This window comes from Pleurodeles waltl, chromosome 11, assembly GCF_031143425.1.
Source record: "Pleurodeles waltl isolate 20211129_DDA chromosome 11, aPleWal1.hap1.20221129, whole genome shotgun sequence".
Taxonomy (NCBI): Eukaryota; Metazoa; Chordata; class Amphibia; order Caudata; family Salamandridae; genus Pleurodeles; species Pleurodeles waltl.
Window position 1 is genome coordinate 569,094,816 of NC_090450.1, and position 22,726 is coordinate 569,117,541.

General features: G+C 44.7%; 1 protein-coding gene across 4 annotated transcripts in view; it reads left to right on the plus strand.

Moving 5' to 3' along the window:
* NSD3 (nuclear receptor binding SET domain protein 3) overlaps positions 1-22,726 on the plus strand; it is a 1,432,226-nt gene that overhangs the window by 110,436 nt on the left and 1,299,064 nt on the right. For all 4 annotated transcript variants that reach the window (XM_069214018.1, XM_069214019.1, XM_069214020.1 and 1 more), the window contains exon 3: positions 13,842-14,001. In XM_069214018.1, the coding sequence (XP_069070119.1) occupies positions 13,842-14,001 (160 nt within the window). The remainder of the gene's footprint in view (positions 1-13,841; positions 14,002-22,726) is intronic.

Below are 22,726 nucleotides of genomic sequence, written 5' to 3' on the forward strand. Positions count from 1 at the left end.
TGTCAGTCTGTGGTCTTTTGTCCTGGCATCGTATGAAAGGTGCATGTATATTAGCAAGAACGCTATTCCTAATGGTGAAGCCAAACTGGTGATCGTGAAATATCTGAGGAATTGAAAGAAAGCGCTGTCGAGATCAAAGGCGCACTTGTGATCATATTCCCCAGCCGCTCTTGTGATTGTTAGCCTATGAAGTCCAACTGTTCAGATAAGGGGAAAAAAAAAGCACAAGAAGCCAAATAACGTAGTCTGTCATCCCACCACTCCCACATTCTTAGTTGCGCAAGTACCACCAGGCCACAGAGTTGTTCCCCTCTCTCTGAACCAATTCTGCAATTGATTCTGGGCCCACTCCAATCCTCCCCAACTTCACAAACTTAGAGTGGCCCGGGTGGAATATTTTGTACTCCTCTAGACTTGTCCTGAGTGCCTTTGGCCCCAAAGATGTGCTGTGACCTCTAGTCGGGCTAACCCCTGTGGATCCGTCCCAGACATTGCCGCTTGACCTCTCTTTTGAGGCCGATCCTATCTCTGACCCCGACTCCGTTGGATCCAGCACTAGTGCATTGTCCTCCACATGAAGTTAGTAGTTTTATCTGACTCTGAAACTCCGGTCCTGCCCATACCCTCACTTGAGTCCCCCACATAACATACCTGGACCCCTCAGCCTTATGCTGATGAGGACGACGATTAGGATGAAACTTATGACACAGGTAAAACATATGTTTGGACTTAAAGGATACCAGTGGGCTGGACATTTCTCCAGACATTTAGTCTAGTTTAGTCACCCAGCATGGCTGTGTCAGCAGACGTCTGTCTGCTTTGCCACAGTGATTAGGAGGGCAGCAGAAGTTTTGGACCATACCTTGCCTACAGCAGAGGTAAAAACAAATGTTCTGATTGAGGTGCTCAACAGACAAACTAGGAACCCTTCCTTCTATGTAATGAAGCCCTTACAGATGTGCTGGTGGGCACCTGGTCAATGCCAGGGTCTTGCAGCTAGCTAGACACGCAAGTAGCAAGGCAGCATAGACCCACTCCTGGTTTTCTATTCCAACACCCCACTCGGAGAGTTTAGGCGGTGCACGCATCCACTAGTCACCTTAGCCCTGAGGCGTTCTCCACAGCTCCTCTTGACAAAGTCCATAGACATGGAGACCTTTGCCAAGCACATGTTTTCATCTGCCAGCCTTGCCCTTGGGTCCATCAAAACAAATTTCTTTCTGTGCGGGTACTCATTTGCTGTGGCAGATAATTTGCCAGCTATTCTGGATAAAATCCTGCCAACCGTATTGAGGATATGTATCTGCTGCCGAGTTCCTTGTGTGAGCAGTATTCAGGCAACAATAAAAGTGTCAAGGTAACTGGTGATTAATGTTTCTACTGGAGGGAAATGAGAGTTTGTTCTAGTGGCAGTTTTGACTCGTCATAAAATAGTGCAGCAGGTGAATATGCCTGCTGCAAAAAAACGTATACCATGCAGATCATAGAACTTTATTTTATGTAGCTAGGTCAGTGGGTTACTGCTTTTGTCACAGAGATCCTTTTGTTACTTGCAATTCATAAGTTACAATCCTGATATAGCACAGCAGTGCTCTATCAGCTGTCAGCAAAGAGCAGACTATAGACTGATTTACTCACAGGACTCATTGTGTGTGTGTGTATAAAGTGTGTGTGGAGTAAAGTGTTCCGCCACCCTACACTGGTATGAGTAGTTCTGTATAACAAATGTAATGCATGTGAGAGAGGCTATGTAAAGATGAGGGGCACAGTTGGAGGGTGGCAGTGAGGAAATTTGTAGAGAACGATGTCATAAGGGAGGGCTTGAAAAACCATTGTTGCACTGGGCGCCACTAGCGCTAAAGCTGGCTGTGCTTCAGTGTCCAACAATTGCGCTTGGACATGCTCTTCAACGGCTCTAGTCTGTTCAGAGCGAAGGCAGACTCGGCTTTGGAAAGATATAAATTGAGCAACGCCACTGCTTCCTCTCTATACATAGCTCAGGCTCTTCAGCAGTTCCTCCAAGAAACTCTCCCCTTTCGAGGCTTTAGCAGAGGATATCAGCAGAGGCAATGTCAGTGTGTGTCTGAACAAAAACAAGCCTCCCAGTTCCTTTGAGATAGAGGCCAGGGATCAAGCCAACAATGTCCAGAACCCCAGGGTCAACATATTACCCAAACCCCAGCCAACACCCCCCTCCCCCCTCAGTGACTGCTGCTAAACCACTTTGATTTACTGTCGGAAGTACACAATTACCTTGTGGGCGATTTCACCACTTTTTACCTCCCAGGATGTACTGGCATTAGTCTGACCAATAGCCGCTCCAAATTATGCAAGAGGGTTATTCTTTGCCCTTCCTGTCACATTCTCCGGATATGCCAGCCCACTGCAATACCTCCCAGGGGGCCACTTGTCCATTCTCTAAGAAGAAGTTCAAGCTCTCTTGGCCGAGGGAGCCATAGAAATGTTGCCTTCATCAAAGATTGGGACTGGCTGTTACTAGCTAGCGGCGAAAAAGGATGAAGTATTTTGTCTTATCATCGATCTGAACCACTTGAGCTTCAAAATGCTCACTTTGGCCAAGTTCTGTTTACCCTGGATCCAGGAGACTGGCTGGTGGCATTGGATTTGCAGGACGCCTACTTCCACATGCTCATCTTGCTGTATAAAAAACACTACCTGCGGTTCCAGGTAGACCAAGAGCACTTACAGATTTCAGTGCTCCTCTTTGGCCTAAACAGTTCACAAAAGTAATGGTGGTGGTCGCATCCCATCTGCGGAGGTTCGGAATACCAGTCTTCCTGGACTCGATGACTGGTTCCTGAAGGTGAGCTCACTTCAAGCTGTTATAAGCCACCTCCAGACAACTGATCTTTTGACATTGTTGGTATTTTCCATCCATGTCCTGAATTCCATGTGGTACAGCAACAAGTCAGGCAAAGTGGAGTCTTGCAGCTTGTGTTAGTAGGTTCTCCTTTTCTGGAAGTGGAAGGTCTGCCAGGACATTTCTCTGAGTGAATCGCCTGGCAGGATCTCTCAGCAGCAGGGTGCGCTAACCTGGCTGCTCATGTTTAGCAGATCGTGAATGGGATTTGCACCCGAAAATGGAGCTTGGTGCCTTAATGAGTGGGTTGGACCCTGGCTCAATCTTTTTGCCACAGCCAAGAATGTAGAATGTCAGCACTTTAGTGTTTTGGCATTTCCAAGACAGCTACTTTTCAGGGAAACCTTCCGTGTAGAGTGGAGCTGGGGACTTGCCATATGCTTTCCTACTTCTGCCTCTTCTTCCTTGAGTTCTGAACAAGATCAGGAACAAATGGGCCCAAGTCATCCTTGTGGCACCAGGCTGGATCAGGAGAATGTGGTATCTGGAACTTCTGGGCATGCGCATCTGTTCTCTCTGGGAGGATCTTCTGTCACAGCAGCAGGGCAGAGTGCTGCACCCAATTCTGCACAGTTTGTATCTCTATGCTTGGTGACTGTGTGGAGACCTTTGACCTTTTTTGACTGTCCTCATGAGATCATTCATCTTAGTGGCACTGCATCCCGCTGAAAAATGTGTGTACACTAGTTGCTGGAATACATTTGTGGCATGGTGCAGCACCCAACAAATTGACCCACTACAAGCTAAGTTGTTTATTTTGCACTTGGCCCAGCAAGGACATGCCCTGGGCACTAATAAAGGTTGTTTATGAGCTCTTTTGGCCTTTTTGTGGATGGTGTATCATCCTTTTTTTATTTAAATGGCCTGTTTCAGTGAGATTTTTGAAAGGTTTGCAACATGTTTTTACACTCACATCCTTGATGATGCCACTCTGGGAATTTAATTTACTTCTCGTATTTTTTATGCGCCCCCCTTTTGATCCACTGCACAGTTTTCCTTTGAGTCTCTTGCCGTTGAATTTGGTCTTTCTCATCGCCAGAACATTTGCTATATGTGTGTGTTAGCTGCATGCTCTTTCTGTCAACCATCCTTCTACAACATTCTTCCCGACAAGTTTGTGTTGAGGACCCAAGCTTCTTTTCTGTGAAGAAGGATTTTCATCCTTTCGATCTTATTTGCACCACTTCATCTGTCTGAGGAGGAAGAGAGACTTCATCATTTGTACGCCAACAGAACACTAAGCTTTTGTATTTATCACAGCAATGAACAATCATCCTTTTGTCCGGTTTTCCAGAGGAAAGAAGGGCAAAGCAGTGCAAAGACAGACCATCTCCCAATGGATTGTTCCCTGCATAAAAATCTACTAGGCCCTGGTGAAAGAGCAGCTTCCATAAGGTTTGCAGGCTGATTCCACCAGGGCCAAAGCTGCTACCACTGCGCTAGAATGCGGAAGGCCTGTCCTGGACATCTGTCAATCCCTACGTGGGCATCAGTACACACATTAGCAAAGCACTACTGCCTTAACAGTTGGGTCCATTGAGGTGAGCATTTATTCCTTTTTGGTGTAAGCCAGTTCAGATTCCCCCAGCTGGGTGGTACTCCTGTGATATTTATTTACAATTAGACATATCCACCACAAGAAAAAGTTACTTGCCTTTCCTAACAATATTTCTGTTGGTTAATCTATCTAACCACAGAATCCTCTCTGACCATCCTACATCCTCATTCTGTGAACTGGATTTTTTTTTCTTATAAAAAGCTCCCAGTTAATAGATCTGCGGTCATGCCTGTATGCTGATGGGCTCTAGAAAGCAAATTGTCAGTGTGCAAGTGTGAATTTTCAATGCAGGTTCATTTTTATTTTTACTTCCGGAGTAGAGCAGCGTCATTGCAGAGCTGCACAATGTCACTGTTGCACTGGGCCCTTTTTCAGGGTCATCCCCAATCTTTTTGCCTCCTTACTCCTAATTTTTCTGACCAGTTTTTGATGGCTTTAGGACTTTGGGCACCTTACCACTGCTAATCAGTGCTAAAGTGCATATGCTCTCTGTGTATATTGTATTGCTGTTGGTTTATTCCTGATTGGCATATTTGATTTACTATTAAGTCCCTAGTAAAGTGCACTAGAGGTGCCTAGGGCCTGTAAATCAAATGCTACTAATGGGCCTGCAGTACTGGTTGTGCCACCAACATTAGTAGCCCTGTAAACATGGCTCAGACCTGCCACTGCAGTGTCTGTGTGTGCAGTTTTAAACTGCCAATTTGACCTGGCAAGTGTACCCACTTGCCAGGCCCAAACCTTCCCTTTTGGTATATGTAAGGCACCACTAAGGTAGGCCCTAGGTAGGCTCATGGGCAGGGTGCAGTGTATTTAAAAGATAGGATATGTACTGGTGTGTTTTACATGTCCTAACAGTGAAATACTGCCAAATTCAGGTTTCACTGTTGCAAGGCCTATCTCCCTCATAGGTTAACAGGGGGGCTGCCTTTAAATAACTTTAAAGCGCAGATTCCCTTTGAGGGCAAATAGACATATGGAGTTTATGGTCTCTGATCTCACACTTTAAAAACACATCTTTTAGTGAAGTTGATTTTTAGATTGTGAGTTTGAAAATGGCGCTTTCAGAAAGTAGGCATTTTCTTGCATAAACCATTCTGTGACTCTGCCTGTTTGTGGATTCTCCGTCTGGGTCAGTTTGACAGTTGGGCTGTTCACACCCTTCCTTTAGATAGTGACACAAAGGGAGCTGGGATGTAGCCTGCATATCGTGATGAGCCAAGTGGGAGTGGAGACCGGCTGTGCCTGCGCTCACAACGTGCAGTCTCAGACCCCCTGGAGTGTCTGGGGCCAGGCCTGGACAAGGAAGGATCTTGCAAACACTTGACTTTGCTTTGAAGTTTGCCTTCCTCAAAGGCAGAAGGTGGGTATAAGAAGAAGGCCCTAAACCCAAGACTTATAGAATCTTTCTGGAATCAAGAAGAACCTCTGCCCAGGAGAAGAGCCGAAGGAGGAGTACTGCTCCTTTGCTGTATTGCTGGACTGGCCTGCAGTTGCTGCCTCAGCCTGAAAAGAGTGCAACAGGTGAACTTTGCTGTGTGTCCTGCTTGATAAAGTTCTCCAAGGGCTTGGAGTAGAGCTTGCCTCCTGTTGGAAGTCTCAGGGACACCAAAGACTTCAGTTTCCTCGACCTGCAGCACTGGGAACTGGTGTGTTTTGTGCTGTTCAAGAGGAGAAACCACTGCAACACTACCAACGATGCCGCTTGCCTGCACCGCGACTGGCTGACGCCGCACGGAGCCGCACTGCCCGCTTCGCGCCTCAACCCTGGTCTCACCAATGCCGTCATAGGATGACTACACCGAGCCGCCGCTCGCACTGCGACCTGTGGGCCCCGCACTCCTGCACCGCCTGCTCACACTGCCTCGCCAGCTTGGGCCTAACGTCGACAGCACTTCAGCAATGACAGCGCCGCTTCCTGCACCATGACCTGGTGACAACGCACGTCGCACCTCCCTACTTCACACCGCAGCCCTGGTCTCACTGACTCCTCTGGACACAGTCACCGAGCCGCTGCCTGCTCCGTGACCTGTGGGCACCGCACATCGCATCGTCCTGCTTCGCACCGCAGCTCTGACGCCATCCACATCAGTGCTCCTGACTACATCAGCCAGGAGTTCAATATGCAACACGTGTGACTTCATGGGACCTGTGACGCCTGCACCGACTCCAGAATGGACACAGCGACGCCGCTCTCCGGAACTCACTGCGAGGAACACGACGCCCTGCAATCCCAGAAACCTAGTCAGAGACTGGTGTTCTGAAAAAGCACAGAGAAGAATCAAGGCTCCAGGCCCAAAAAAAGCTCACCCTGCCTGGAACACTCCCTGGGCCTGTTGAAGTTGTGGTTGCCTCCCAGGGAAAGTGTATTTCCCACATTTATTTTATGTTTAATTCAATAGTTTCCTGCTTCCTAAATGAATAATGTTATTGTACATAACTATGAAAATAGGGATTGAAACACCCTTGCTTCATAGATCCTGTTTAGTTCGATAGAAATCACATGTAACGGAATAGATGGAAGATGAAATCTTGTTTGCTGTGCAAGGAGGGTTCAGGAAGGGATTATTTAGGGGATCAGATCTTCTTTGTGACATATTATTAAACAGATGTAGATCCAGAAACAGACAGCACTCTATCTTCGCTTTTTAAGATTATAGCCAGGTGTTAGTATGTTCAGTTGCTGCTGACCACGAAAGAAACTGGAGAGGCTATACATAGACCATGTGCTTAGAGAGCACGCTAAATATCCATATATACACCTCTATTTGGTCAGATATATATATATATATATATATATATATATATATATATATATTTATATATATATATATATATATATATTGCCCTCTATATCTTTCTTTCCGTTCCCAATTCCTTAATCTCTAGCTAATTTTCCCTCTTTCGCTATGGCACAAGCAGCATTAACTGAAGACATCTCAAGGTTAGGTGCGAGGAACGTACATACAAACTAAATAATGCTCATTTATCCAGCTTATCACAGAAGGTGAAAAATCAGTATTCAAATCAGGGACTGACTATTAGCAGTCATGGCCTACCGCCCTCTAATAAACCTCAAGTAAAGTTACAAGCAACTGCACTGGGCATGCAGCCTATTGCTAGTAGCCTGATGCATAACTTATCAATGTTATTTATGGAGGTCATTAATGTATACTTCCTCTCTTATGGTTTCTAAATCTGGCCAGCAAAAAAAAGGTAGTACACATTACGAAATTTGGTTCTGAATGATACCCTTATATACGGTCAAGTGCATTGGTGTGTACTCTGCAACTGATGGTTTGCCTCCCAAAAATAGAACCTCAGTTGAATGTGCAGGAAGGACCTCAGGAGATTGCCTCTTTTCCTAACCCTTTGTGGGTTGTTTACTGTTTATGCGCCTCTCAGTCACTTCCTCCACCTTGTTAGTTACTCTCTACCATTTTATTTGTCATTTTAAAGAGCCTGCCTTCACTGAAGCTGGAACACAGAACTTTCATTTCAGCACACCTCTGTATATGATCTGTGATTTGTGTTTCCAGCTTCATAATGATCTTGATAGCCTAATCTCTTAAATTCTCCATGTTACTCAGTGCATCTTCAGTGGGATGCTCCTGACACCCTAATCTCGGTATTGTTGCAGTGGACGATGCTACGTGTGCTCAGTGTATGGTGGTGTTCTCCAACCCTGACATTTTCTCTTTAAAGGCCATCATTGCCTTCTCAGCATTTATTGAGTTAGAATCTAGATCCATGTAAAGGGCAATAATAGACCTGAGCAAAATCCCCCAAATCAAAACCACTCTGTCGCACCAACTGTCCTCACTGCCTATAGACATTCTTTACCTGTAGACTAACTTAGTGGTAAATAAATCATCCCTCCTTGATATTGTTGTCATGGTGTCTAACAGGACAGTGTCATTCTCACTGTGAGGATTGAGAACATGTAATTCACAGGTCTTGGTGTTCAAACAAAGCTCCTACAGGTCACTTGTTAAAGACTCCCCCCCCCCCCCCCCCCCCCTTTCCCCCCTCCAGCACCTGTACCAAGGGTTAAGGCACCAGAACATAAAGGAAGAGGCAGATCCCTGCTGCTCCTGTTGTTGCCTGCCTACAATCTTTGATCTCCAGTATATCGTTTGACCATCCTGGCTCAGTTGGTCATCATGAAGTCCATCTAATGTCCTGGTTCAGCCTCCGTTTGCTGCTCTGCTGGTACACAACTAGGCTGCTGTAAACACACAGCAAGTCCCAATCCACTCACTTATCTAGTAACTTATTTTGAGGGGAGCATGGATGAGACTGACACTACCAGCACTGCCTACCCACTGCACATTGACCTACTGTGCCTGGGGGAGAGTGGGAAACTGATCTTTCACTTGAGCTCGCCATCTGTTGCTCACCAAACCAATTTAAAAGCTGACCTTTTGTAACTGTCCCTCATCTCAGGCACCATGGGGCAGTCATAAGGACAAGGCCAAGGGCTTCATCTAGAGCACAAAATGAACACAGCCAGATATCCTTTAATGCCAATTGATACCCATTTGGGTCAAACAGACGTGTAGTGGCAATGCAAATAGTTCTGACTTAAGCAAGTTGGGGTGATAGTTAATTCTATTTTTATTTCTTATGGCAAGCACATGCCCCCCAAAAAAAAAAAACATTCTGCTGCCCATATGCATACAATAAATGTGATAGTAAATATTTTGTATAATTTTAATAGATTTGTATGGGTACTTATTGGCAGGCAGGTGTACTTAGAAAAGGTATCAAAACCCTTTCACAGGGGAAATATGATTCCTAACGGCACAGGAATGATTAAAAAATAAAGAAAGGCTAAAGAATGGAATGAAAAAAGTGGTGTCAGTAAAGAATTAGCCAAGCCTTGTTAGCACTGAAGGGCACTTATTTTTTAGATGTATTTGCACATAGACTCGTGCAGAATGCCATGATTCACAATGAGTGAGTAAAGTGAGTGTGTAAGTTGTATGTTGTGGTGAGTGGAAACAAAATTTGAATGATAATTGCACAGACTAATGGATGAAGAGGGCTGACACAGTCAGTCTGTGCATGTGTATTTGTTTTGTTTCTTTTTTCATTATGTGTGACTGTTGAAATTGTGAGAGTAGTCCTTAGGCTAGACCTAAAAAAAAGAATTAAAAAAAAAGCAGCATCACAAGGGCTTAAAGTTTAGATACTAAGGGGGTCACTGTGAATTTGGCTGACGGAAAAGGCTGTCCACCAAACTCCTGCAGTCAGGTTACTGCCAGTGCTTTCTCCTTCCCGCAGGCCCCATTAAGAGTTTCCAGCTGGATCAGCGGGAACGTAGGAAGTTGGCTCTGTATGCACTATTTCAAAGTAAGGAATAGTATGCACAGAGTCCAAGGGTTCTCCTTAGAGGTAAGATAGTGGCAAAAAGAGATAATACTAATGCTCTATTTTGTGGTAGTGTGGTCGAGCAGTAGGCTTATCAAAGGAGTAGTGTTAAGCATTTGTTGTACATACACACAGGCAATAAATGAGGAACACACACTCGGAGACAATTCCAGGCCAATAGGTTTTGTTATAGAAAAATATCTTTTCTTAGTTTATTTTAAGAACCACAGGTTCAAATTCTACATGTAATATCTCATTTCATTTGAAAGGTATTGCAGGTAAGTACTTTAGGAACTTTGAATAATCACAATAGCATATATACTTTTTACATAAAACACATTTAGCTGTTTTAAAAGTGGACACTAAGTGCAATTTTCACAGTTCCTGGGGGAGGTAAAGGAATGTTAGTTCTTGCAGGTAAGTAAACAACCTACGGGGTTCAAATTGGGGTCCAAGGTAGCCCACCGTTGGGGGTTCAGAGCAACCCCAAAGTTACCACACCAGCAGCTCAGGGCCAGTCAGGTGCAGGGTTCAAAGTGGTGGCCAAAACGCATAGGCTTCAATGGAGAGAAGGGGGTGCCCCGGTTCCAGTCTGCCAGCAGGTAAGTACCCGCGTCTTCGGAGGGCAGACCAGGGGGGTTTTGTAGGGCACCGGGGGGGACACAAGCTCACACAAAAAGTACACCCTCAGCGGCACTGGGGCGGCCGGGTGCAGTGTGCAAACATGCGTCGGGTTTCCAATGGATTTCAATGAGAGACCAAGGGGTCTCTTCAGCGGTGCAGGCAGGCAAGGGGGGGGCTTCTCGGGGTAGCCACCACCTGGGCAAGGGAGAGGGCCTCCTGGGGGTCACTCCTGCACTGGAGTTTCGATCCTTCAGGTGCTGGGGGCTGCGGGTGCAGGTTTTTTTCCAGCCGTCGGGATTTTAGAGTCAGGCAGTCGCGGTCAGGGGGAGCCTCGGGATTCCCTCTGCAGGCGTCGCTGTGGGGGCTCAGGGGGGACAACTTTGGTTACTCACAGTCTTGGAGTCGCCTGGGGGTCCTCCCTGTCGCGTTGTTTCTCCACCAGTCGAGTCGGGGTCGCCGGGTGCAGTGTTGCAAGTCTCACGCTTCTTGCGGGGATTGCAGGGGTCTTTAAATCTGCTCCTCTGGATACAAAGTTGCAGTCTTTGTTGAACAGGGCCGCTGTTCTCGGGAGTTTCTTGGTCTCTTGGAAGCAGGGCAGTCCTCTGAGGATTCAGAGGTCGCTGGTCCCATGGAAAGCGTCGCTGGAGCAGGTTTCTTCTGAAGGAGGGAGACAGGCCGGTAGGGCTGGGGCCAAAGCAGTTGGTGTCTTCTTCTTCTCTGCAGGGTTTTTCAGCTCAGCAGTCCTCTTCTTCTGTAAGTTGCAGGAATCTGCTTTCCTAGGTTCTGGGGTGCCCCTAAATACTGAATTTAGGGGTGTGTTTAGGTCTGGGAGGGCAGTAGCCAATGGCTACTGTCCTTGAGGGTGGCTACACCCTCTTTGTGCCTCCTCCCTGAGGGGAGGGGGGCACATCCCTAATCCTATTGGGGGAGTCCTCCATCTGCAAGATGGAGGATTTCTAAAAGTCAGAGTCACCTCAGCTCAGGACACCTTAGGGGCTGTCCTGACTGGCCAGTGACTCCTCCTTGTTTTTCTCATTATCTCTCCTGGACTTGCCGCCAAAAGTGGGGGCTGGGTCCAGGGGGCGGGCATCTCCACTAGCTGGAGTGCCCTGGGGCATTGTAACACGAAGTTTGAGCCTTTGAAGCTCACTGCTAGGTGTTACAGTTCCTGCAGTGGGGAGGTGTGAAGCACCTCCACCCAGAGCAGGCTTTGTTTCTGTCCTCAGAGAGCACAAAGGCTCTCACCGCATGGGGTCAGAAACTCGTCTCAGCAGCAGGCTGGCACAGACCAGTCAGTCCTGCACTGAACAATTGGGTAAAATACAGGGGGTATCTCTAAGATGCCCTCTGTGTGCATTTTTTAATAAATCCAACACTGGCATCAGTGTGGGTTTATTATTCTGAGAAGTTTGATACCAAACTTCCCAGTATTCAGTGTAGCCATTATGGAGCTGTGGAGTTCGTTTTTGACAGACTCCCAGACCATATACTCTTATGGCTACCCTGCACTTACAATGTCTAAGGTTTTGCTTAGACACTGTAGGGGCATAGTGCTCATGCACCTATGCCCTCACCTGTGGTATAGTGCACCCTGCCTTAGGGCTGTAAGGCCTGTTAGAGGGGTGACTTACCTATGCCATAGGCAGTGTGAGGTTGGCATGGCACCCTGAGGGGAGTGCCATGTCGACTTAGTCATTTTCTCCCCACCAGCACACACAAGCTGGTAAGCAGTGTGTCTGTGCTGAGTGAGGGGTCCCTAGGGTGGCATAAGACATGCTGCAGCCCTTAGAGACCTTCCCTGGCATCAGGGCCCTTGGTACCAGGGGTACCAGTTACAAGGGACTTACCTAGGTGCCAGGGTTGTGCCAATTGTGGAAACAATCGTACATTTTAGGTGAAAGAACACTGGTGCTGGGGCCTGGTTAGCAGGGTCCCAGCACACTTCTCAGTCAAGTCAGCATCAGTATCAGGCAAGAAGTGGGGGGTAACTGCAACAGGGAGCCATTTCTTTACACCCCATTAAGAGTTTCCAGCTGGATCAGCGGGTGGAAACAGAGTTTCTGCCCGCTGGCCTAGCGGGAAAGGGCCTACAACATTGACACTGGCTCATAATTGAGCCAGCAGCAATACTGTAGCGCACCAGCACCTGTCGCAATTTTCACTGTCTGCAAAGCAGACAGTGAAAATCGTGACTGCAAAGCAGACAGTGAAAATCATGACGGGGCTGGCCAAGGGCCCCCCTGGGACAACCTGCACCTACTTTCCACCAGCTGTTACATGGCAGGGCTACTGCCATGTTTTCACCGACGGAGAAGGGACTCATAATCCCCAGGACAGTGCTGCTTGCAGCACTGCCATGACGTATTAGGACCGCCAGACCAACAAAAAGTCATGGTCTGGTGGTGCTGGCAGTCAGACAGTGGCACGACCGCCACAGTCATAGTGTGGATGCCGGACTGCCACATTGTCGGCGGTCTGACTGCCACTGCGACCCTGGCAATCTCGAGACTGCCACGGTCATAATGACACCTTTACTGTGACATCATTAGACATTGAGGAAATCACGGATATCCTATTTAATGTCAAGGCTTGTTGAATTGTCGAGGACTTTTTCAAAATCCAACGACTCACCCTTAATCACATTGCCAAAAGCGTAGGCATCAAAGGCTTTTAATCATCAACATCTAGTGTCCACCATTGACTTGTGAGCATAGCTTGGGGAGGAAAGGGATTGTTTCATATTGTCCTAAGGTTGGTATGTTCGTACTCAACTATGTGACCCTCCTGCCCACCACTGGGGGAGCCAGGGTCTAATGCAGCAAAAACCCTTAATATGTACTGCAGCAGGTGCCTCTATCGCTGTATCTTCCAAGTGAAGAGACATCAAGGTAAAAAAAAAAACAGCCGTATAAGGCACATGTAACAAAAATGCCTAGCTTGGACGCCTGCCTGGGAAGGAATGCCACAGAGAAGTTCCCTTCAGGTAATCCTAGACAGGAGAATCAGAGAACAGAACGTGTGAGGAGAGAGACACCCAGGAATCACAATCTCTGTGGTAACACAGAATGCTCAATATAGATTTCACTCTTATTTAGAGCATGAATTCCTGCCATTTTACAAACTCCATTCTCTTGCATATACATTACCATGTTGTTTTTCCAGCACGGGTTGACATATATTACTTTATGTAAAATTATTTTCTTTTAGGATATTATAATAAAGTAGTGATGTGATGATTCTAAAAAGAAAAATCAGAACTAGTGTATAAAGTGTCATACGATCAGACACTGTTTTGCTTTACTTTGCCCATGAAAGTCTTCCATGTCTTTAGGTAGTCTGTGAATTGTATTCGTGACTTTAATTGCATCTGTCATTCTTCTTATCGGTTTCATTTTTCCTGCCTAGATCCAAGAAGAGATACCCACACCTCCAGTTGAAGTGAAAACTGGAGTCTGGTTTCAGGTTGGGGATCTTGTCTGGTCCAAGGTGGGAACATATCCTTGGTGGCCATGTATGGTTTCCTGTGATCCACAACTTAAGGTTCATAGCAAAATAAACTCAAGAGGTAACGGAAAATGGATGGATGGATTCAAGTGTTGTGTTTGCATGACAAAGTATGTGGCTGATTGGTGCACTGTTTTTGTTATGTTAACTGTGAGAGATGAATTTGTATATATTTGGGAACAGTGTCAGTATCTTGGTACCATTATGAAATTGTAAGTTGGCATGTTAAATTGACACCAGGATCCAGCTGATGCTTCCTGCAAGTGTTTAATGAAGCCTGCTATTTGGTTACAAGACTCTTAATTATATTTAATTTTTATCAGCTCTTAGCACAACCATTGATATAATATTAGAAGTTAACTCTAAACCGAATGCCTGGAATGTGAAAGGGAAACGCCAAAAGCTACTGGTGACTGTTGTAAGTTAGTTAAACTTTGCAAGCCTCTTGTATGTTATAAATGATAGAAAGAAAAAATAAAGTCATATGTGAAAGTATCTAAAATTATTGTTGCAAAACTGATTTGCTTGTACAGAACCTGGCCTCCATGAGGCAGCAAGTTAGACCATCTGAGCTTTCTATCAGTTTGCAAAGGGATAAAGAGTCAAGTTTGCCTTGTGACCCTATTTGTACTCCAGGTCCTAAAGGGGATACCTGACCTAAGGTAACCATTTCCTAGTCACATTTCAACTCTTTAGCAGCCAGTCGCAGATATGCAGGGCTTCAGGGGCCATAGGATGTCTGAGACACAGAGTCTACAGTGTCACATAAATCTGAACTGCCATTTACAGGTGCGAGATAAGTAAGCGTCCCCCCATGACATCATTGCAGAATCCGTTGGGGCCAAGATAGAGTTTGCAGTGGAAATTATGGCAGCTTCGGGATACGTTGTACAGTTAGGTAATGGTGCACGGGCACATGAAATACCCAGAAATCATAAAAAAATATGTAGAATTGTCAAATGTTTTGTCACAAGTGTCCTAATAATTGTGTAGCCATAATAATCAGGTGAGCTTGAAGGGAGATAAATGAGAGGCAGGCAAGACTAGAAATTTTTTTTTATTGAATCAGTCAGTGGTGGCAGAATCTAGAGGCATTTCACCATAAATGAAGCAGTCTTCCTAATCAGCACATTTGATATGATTCAATCAGAATCATTCAAAGGCAAGTGAAACAGCTTTAGCTAAAAAAAATAAAAAAAGAATAGCGCACGAGACAAATCCACGGATCAGCTGAGAAGAAAACGGACCAGAAAAAACCATGTAGCCCATATTCAGCTGAATTTGCATTTCAACTAATGAAAATTACCAAGAGAACTGGAAAATCAATTAAGGTAGTGTGTCCTTTTCTGCAAAGGCCACATTAATCATCCCATGGGGTTTCTACTTATGAGCTCAATAACCAGTGGCGAGTATAGCGGAAACTGATCCTGTTTGTAAACTTAAGTCTCCGGAATCTCACTCTTCTTTCATAGATGTAAGGTGCAACAAATAGTTTACAATAGATTTGACTATTTACAGAAGTGCCAGGATCCTTATCTGATCCTGCTGATAAAGCAAGTTATACCCTTTGAAAAATCACACCTTAAGGTATGTGCATTGGATCATCCTAGAGCACTTTGCCACTGTGGTAATCATGTATGGTTCAGGAAGTTGGGTCTCCAAGAACCTGGGAAAGGCTTGATCTCTAAGTGATAATAGAAGAGGTTTACCAGCCACTTAATGTCTTTTTAAGATCTGCACTGAAAGAATCTTCAGTTTTCTCAAGGCTAGATTTATTGATGCCAAGAAACTATGGAATCCCAATATATGTACTCCATAAATCCACCTTCGTCCCCTCAAACTTGTGACATGTGTCCTGCACACAAAGAAACATTTTCTGCATAGCACAGATGTTTTTAAGTGGGATTGAATTACACAGGTATTGCACTTCTTCATGATTCCCTCATGCCCTAATCCTTCTCTACTCAAATGGATCTGCACATTGTGTGGCCTCCTTTTTTCTTTTCTTGTAAATTTCCTTGTAGATCGCCTTCTTTGGTGAACATACCTAAATCTTTAGGGGACTATATGTAGTAATAATTTTAATTTTCAGGACTTTTTATATATATATATTTTTTTTAAACTTCCAAACGCAATATCAATAAGATCTATCAAAGTACTGAAAGTTATTGACCTGTTGAAAATTAATATTTTCGGTAATTCATTACAGGATTATTTAATTCTTTACAGTACTTTACACTTATGCTTGTTCTTGGTAAGTAACAGGAATTCCTTTTTGGTTGGGATGAGCTTCAGTTAGATGCTGGACATCCAGGTCTGAGGTGTTGAGTAAACAACACTTGACCAACTCTTTGTGGTATATTGTTTGCATAATGGTGTAAAGGTTTGTGTATAATGTGTACTGTTGTGTAGCATGAAGGAGGAATATACAGTTATTCTGCTTAATGAAGTTCTCCATCAGGGATCTCTACTTATAATGGTAAGCACGTGTGGGATCCCAGGACATATTTCACAGAATATATGACCATACCAGACTTTACTGAAAGAAAAAGATCCCTATTTTTTTTTAAAGCTTTTTTTTGGCATTTAATTGCATGTTCTGTTTATTTTTTATGGAGGCAAATTTAGAAATATCCCTTGATGCCCAAACATGTCTCTTGTTCCTGTTCTTTTAGAGGCCGCTGTCAACATGATCCTGGGGCACTGAGCTCAATGTGCCTTCCAGTGTTTGTGCCTGCAAACTCTTAATATAAAACACATATACACACATTCTACATGTGACTCACCCAGTCCCCAAACTCTGCTTGACTGTTTTTTTTGCACGCAAATATCTGCCACAAAACCAACATGCGCACTGTATACACAAATGCACAATACCTACAAGTACTCTTTTATACACAGAACACCATGAATTCAAATTTGGCTGTAAAATTTTGCATCATCACGTAACTTCTCAAACATTTAAAAGAAAATTACACACAAACTACTTGCAACAAGCATTCATATTTACTTAAATATTTTCTCAATTCATGATCTTATTTTACCAAAAAAGTAACATGATGGAGTGTTTTTACATAAGTCACTAAATTGTCTATCCATAATGACTGATTCTCCAGTATTGGATCTTTCATACAATCAATCACTTCATTTTTCTTAGATTTACATGCTTGAATAATTCCCTGTCATTTAAGTGAAAGTCAAATGGTATAACGAGAAAGCAGTACAGTGTTACACGTAGCCTTCAAAGGCTAGAAAACAACTTTAGTATCCTATTCACATCATTTAAAAATAACTAAAATTTAGCCAGTCAGGCAGCAGCACACTAGGACTACTTCCCTCAGAGGCTACCTTACCTCAGGTTTTCTACCACATGCCCTGTGATGGGAGTCTTCTTGAGCTCTGCTCATTTTAAAAAGCTTAGAAATTCAATGTTTGTGGCATGTGTAGCTGTAGATACACATGCTGTGCACACTGCTGCAATTGTTGTGGTTCCATTTTTGGCTCCTTGCCTGGGCACAGTAGTTGGCTTAGCTTAGGCTTGTGAACTGTGCCCTTTCACCAAGATAATATGCTCTGTTTTCATTTATTAGTTTTATTTATTTTAGCACAGCTTGTTTTAGTGGAGATGTTTTTATTCTTATAATCAGTTGCTATTCTACGAGAGTGTCACTATCTGTATTATTCATGACATACTTTCATCTTGTTTTTCTGCCCCGGATTGACAAGAACTGAATGCAAAGAACATAGGATAATATTTCTGTATCGCCGCCACAAGACTGCGCAAACAGTCCAGCACTTAGGTACATACCCGCGTCAGGTTTATTCTGTAAGGACAAAACAAGTTCCTTATATAAACACCTTGTAGGACAAAGGGCTTTAGTTGGGGTTCCAGCCAGGATTTTACATCTACAGGGAGTCCAGAATTATTAGGCAAATGAGTATTTTGACCACATCATCCTCTTTATGCATGTTGTCTTACTCCAAGCTGTATAGGCTCGAAAGCCTACTACCAATTAAGCATATTAGGTGATGTGCATCTCTGTAATGAGAAGGGGTGTGGTCTAATGACATCAACACCCTATATCAGGTGTGCATAATTATTAGGCAACTTCCTTTCCTTTGGCAAAATGGGTCAAAAGAAGGACTTGACAGGCTCAGAAAAGTCAAAAATAGTGAGATATCTTGCAGAGGGATGCAGCACTCTTAAAATTGCAAAGCTTCTGAAGCGTGATCATCGAACAATCAAGCGTTTCATTCAAAATAGTCAACAGGGTCGCAAGAAGCGTGTGGAAAAACCAAGGCGCAAAATAACTGCCCATGAACTGAGAAAAGTCAAGCGTGCAGCTGCCACGATGCCACTTGCCACCAGTGTGGCCATATTTCAGAGCTGCAACAGCACTGGAGTGCCCAAAAGCACAAGGTGTGCAATACTCAGAGACATGGCCAAGGTAAGAAAGGCTGAAAGACGACCACCACTGAACAAGACACACAAGCTGAAACGTCAAGACTGGGCCAAGAAATATCTCAAGACTGATTTTTCTAAGGTTTTATGGACTGATGAAATGAGAGTGAGTCTTGATGGGCCAGATGGATGGGCCCGGGGCTGGATTGGTAAAGGGCAGAGAGCTCCAGTCCGACTCAGACGCCAGCAAGGTGGAGGTGGAGTACTGGTTTGGGCTGGTATCATCAAAGATGAGCTTGTGGGGCCTTTTCGGGTTGAGGATGGAGTCAAGCTCAACTCCCAGTCCTACTGCCAGTTCCTGGAAGACACCTTCTTCAAGCAGTGGTACAGGAAGAAGTCTGCATCCTTCAAGAAAAACATGATTTTCATGCAGGACAATGCTCCATCACACGCGTCCAAGTACTCCACAGCGTGGCTATCAAGAAAGGGTATAAAAGAAGGAAATCTAATGACATGGCCTCCTTGTTCACCTGATCTGAACCCCATTGAGAACCTGTGGTCCATCATCAAATGTGAGATTTACAAGGAGGGAAAACAGTACACCTCTCTGAACAGTGTCTGGGAGGCTGTGGGTGCTGCTGCACGCAATGTTGATGGTGAACAGATCAAAACACTGACAGAATCCATGGATGGCAGGCTTTTGAGTGTCCTTGCAAAGAAAGGTGGCTATATTGGTCACTGATTTGTTTTTGTTTTGTTTTTGAATGTCAGAAATGTATATTTGTGAATGTTGAGATGTTATATTGGTTTCACTGGTAATAATAAATAATTGAAATGGGTATATATTTGTTTTTTGTTAAGTTGCCTAATAATTATGCACAGTAATAGTCACCTGCACACACAGATATCCCCCTAACATAGCTAAAACTAAAAACAAACTAAAAACTACTTCCAAAAATATTCAGCTTTGATATTAATGAGTTTTTTGGGTTCATTGAGAACATGGTTGTTGTTCAATAATAAAATTAATCCTCAAAAATACAACTTGCCTAATAATTCTGCACTCCCTGTATACTGCATGTCAGTTTGCAGCCAACCTCAGCCTTTGTGTCACTACACAACCTGATCTGGAGACTGGATCCCAGCCTTGTTCTAAGATAACAAGGGTGTAGGGTGTGCTTCTCATGGACACTGCATGGACAGATTGGGCTTACACCGCCATGCTCTCACTAGAGGATAGGCTTTAGGTAGGAATTATATATTCATGTTTATTGCAATATGTTGGGGTTGTTCATCTTTACATCTCTGATCTTCACAATCCTGATTTTGTTATTCCTCATTATCCTAATCATTGCAGCCTATGCCTTTTATCGTATATTGCAGTTTTTTCAATAAATGTATTGAACACTATCCTGCATCTCCTTTCTTGCCCCTGTGTGTGTAAGAGACCTGTATTTAGAGAGAAAAAAGTAAGGCTGGTTCACCACAATTTCCCTGAGGGGTCTTCATAGTCCCATGCACTGAGCTGCCACAAATCACCTTTGCCGCATGGGTGAGGAGCTGCTAGAGAGCTGGGAGGGTTGGGTTGACAGCTGCCAACTCCACTTGTGTGGGAGTGATTCAGTTACTTACAAGCAGAGGTGCTGCCGCCCCAAATCCAGCAGTCTCGTTGAGATACGAGAGTCCTTACGACACCATCAAACAAGTATTCGAGTCATGAGGTATGGTGATTCCACCTATTACTGGTAATGTGCATGGGCATTAGCTCCATTGCTAGTTCGGACTTCTATCCTGAGAGCTCTGGGTCGATGCTCTCTGCAGATCGGCACCGGTACTTCTCCGTTCTTCCATCCGGATCACCATAAAAATGTTTCTAATTCATCACATTTGTCAACTTAGACATCTGTGTTCCTTCCAGCTCCTCCATTTGGGTGCTTACCACTTTTTGGCTTCTACCACCGAGAATGCAGACTCCATAATGAAGGAACCCCTTTCCAGTACTGTCCACGGTGCCATGCATACAGTGCTCTGGTCAGATCGTCAGGTCTGTAACTCTGGTCTCTCCCTGAAACATGAAGAGACATCTTGTACTGCCTGCATCACCTTCCGATCTGAAAAGACACCTTGTTTCTGTTGAGATTGGCGTCTAGCTTGACATACCATGGCACACTGTCAGGAAGACAAACACCCCTGATCTCTTCGGGGATCAGGTTTGGAGGTGGAGCCGCAGCCAGAGACTTTAGGCTAACAGGTTCTCACAGTGTGAGGAACAGCGCTCACACTCTAACTCCGAGACAGTGAAACAGCCTTCTGTCCATAGAAGATGTAAACTGTGAGTACCACACCTACCTCCACCTCCATACTGGTCCCAAAAGGCTGAGCACCACCCTCAAGAGGGTCGGGCATCGGGCCCTGAAGTCATCGGCATTGAACAGATGCCTCAGGCCCGAGTATGAGCCAACCACTGACATCAAAACAGTCACTCCTGCCCCGGTGAACAACTTTAACAATGCTTTTGAAGCGGGCAGCAAAACCTGCTTTGGTTCCCAGGGATTCTTTGACTCAGAAAACCCATTTGATGCATGATGTGCAAAAACTTGATTCAGCATCGAAGAGTTCTGTGCCCAAAGCCCTTTTGTTGTGAGGCCAGAGGACCAGGAGCAGCCCATCTTGCTTCAGCCCCAGCAGTAGCTCTATACCAGACAGCGACGTCTCGCCATCCACCCTCCGACAGGGAGAATTATAATGAAGCCTCCTCCCAAGGTGCAAGACTTTGTCTCTCAAACCAAAATTAACTTTTGAGAGGAGCTTGCTCAGGAACCCTCTGCTCCACCTAAGTTGAGGAAACATTGTGACAGGGGCCCTAGCCCAGCACCACCTTGGTACACTGAACTACCACCACTGCCGCCTCATCCTCCTCCTCCTCTTCTTCCTCTTCCTTCTCTACCTCCACCACCACTGCCCCACCACGTATTCCTTAAACACATTCACCTAAGGGATCAGCACGCTTCTTTTATGGGGGAGGGAGTCCCATATAACCCATTGATACATAGAAGCCATAGTTCAACCCGGGGATGGGAGACAACCCATGGGAGATTACACTGTCAACTCACCTGTAGAAACAGACGCAGACCTCTACTCTGCAAAGCAATCTCCCTGCAATGATATAACCTCTTGATCCAAGGTGGTAAGCAGGGCCGAAACCTTCCCCATTGTAGAGCTTCATAAGAATCTAGTGGAAGAGGACGTCCTCGTGAAGATACTCTTCTCTACTCAAAGGTAGATGCAGTATATGCCAGTGCTTAAAGGCATGCTAATAACTGCACCTGAAACCTTTAAAGACCCTGTGAAAGCTAGGCTAATAACCCCCCCCCCCTCCCCAGGTCTGTTAAAAAACAAATACAAGGCATCACTCTCTGTCCACTGTACTTTAGAGTTAGTCGCTGTAGACTGCAATCCTGCTGACTACTACTTCAGGTTCGACTACGATGACAGTCTGTGAAAAAACATTTTGGCAAGCCTGACATTGAGGAAGGAAAAAATGTACTATAATTTCACAGAAAGGTGTGCACATGCCACCAGCACCTGAACATCTCATCCAGTAAGGGATCTCCAGTACCACGGAGCCATTTACTGGACATAGAGGATCCAAAGGTCAACTGACCTTTTGGTTTAGCATACAGCCTGACAGAGCTCATGTAAAATGTCAAGAAGACAAAGAATACATGGAAGAAGGTTCTTTCATTCCCAAGCAGACACCCTTGAGACACACAGGGTTACATCGGTCCAAGAGAGAAATCAACCTTTTCTTTTCAACAACAATACCAATGGGAGATGATGCAGGTTGCAAGGCCTTGGTTATAGATTTGAGACTGATTCCAACAATTACTATAAAAGGTTCTTGAAAAGAATTAGATCACCCAAACAGCCATCTCTGCCTCAGCAGTCTCCTCATGTTTAACCACATACTACTTAGACACCTTGTAGCCTTCCATCTGGCTCACGTACTGAGCAAACTCCACAAGTACTGACCTCAATACCACCAGTTGATGATGACATTTTTCTCAGAAGAGGAAGTGAAGTTCATAATTATTAAGATGTAGGTAAATAATGGGATGATTATTTAGCATCTGTCTCACTTCCAGCAGCTCCTCAACCAGCTGATTCGGCTCCTGATGATATTGGAGTTTTCCATGATCTTTTGAAAAGAGCCTCAAAGAATTTCGACCTTCCACTTCCAACAAAAGTCTGATTCTGTATGATTTTTAGAAACCCTCTTCAAAATAAATCAGGGCTATTCCAATAATGTACTTCATGTGGAAACAGGGGATTAAAGTAATGAGAACACAGCAACAATCTTTGCCATTATATCAAGACTGGATGA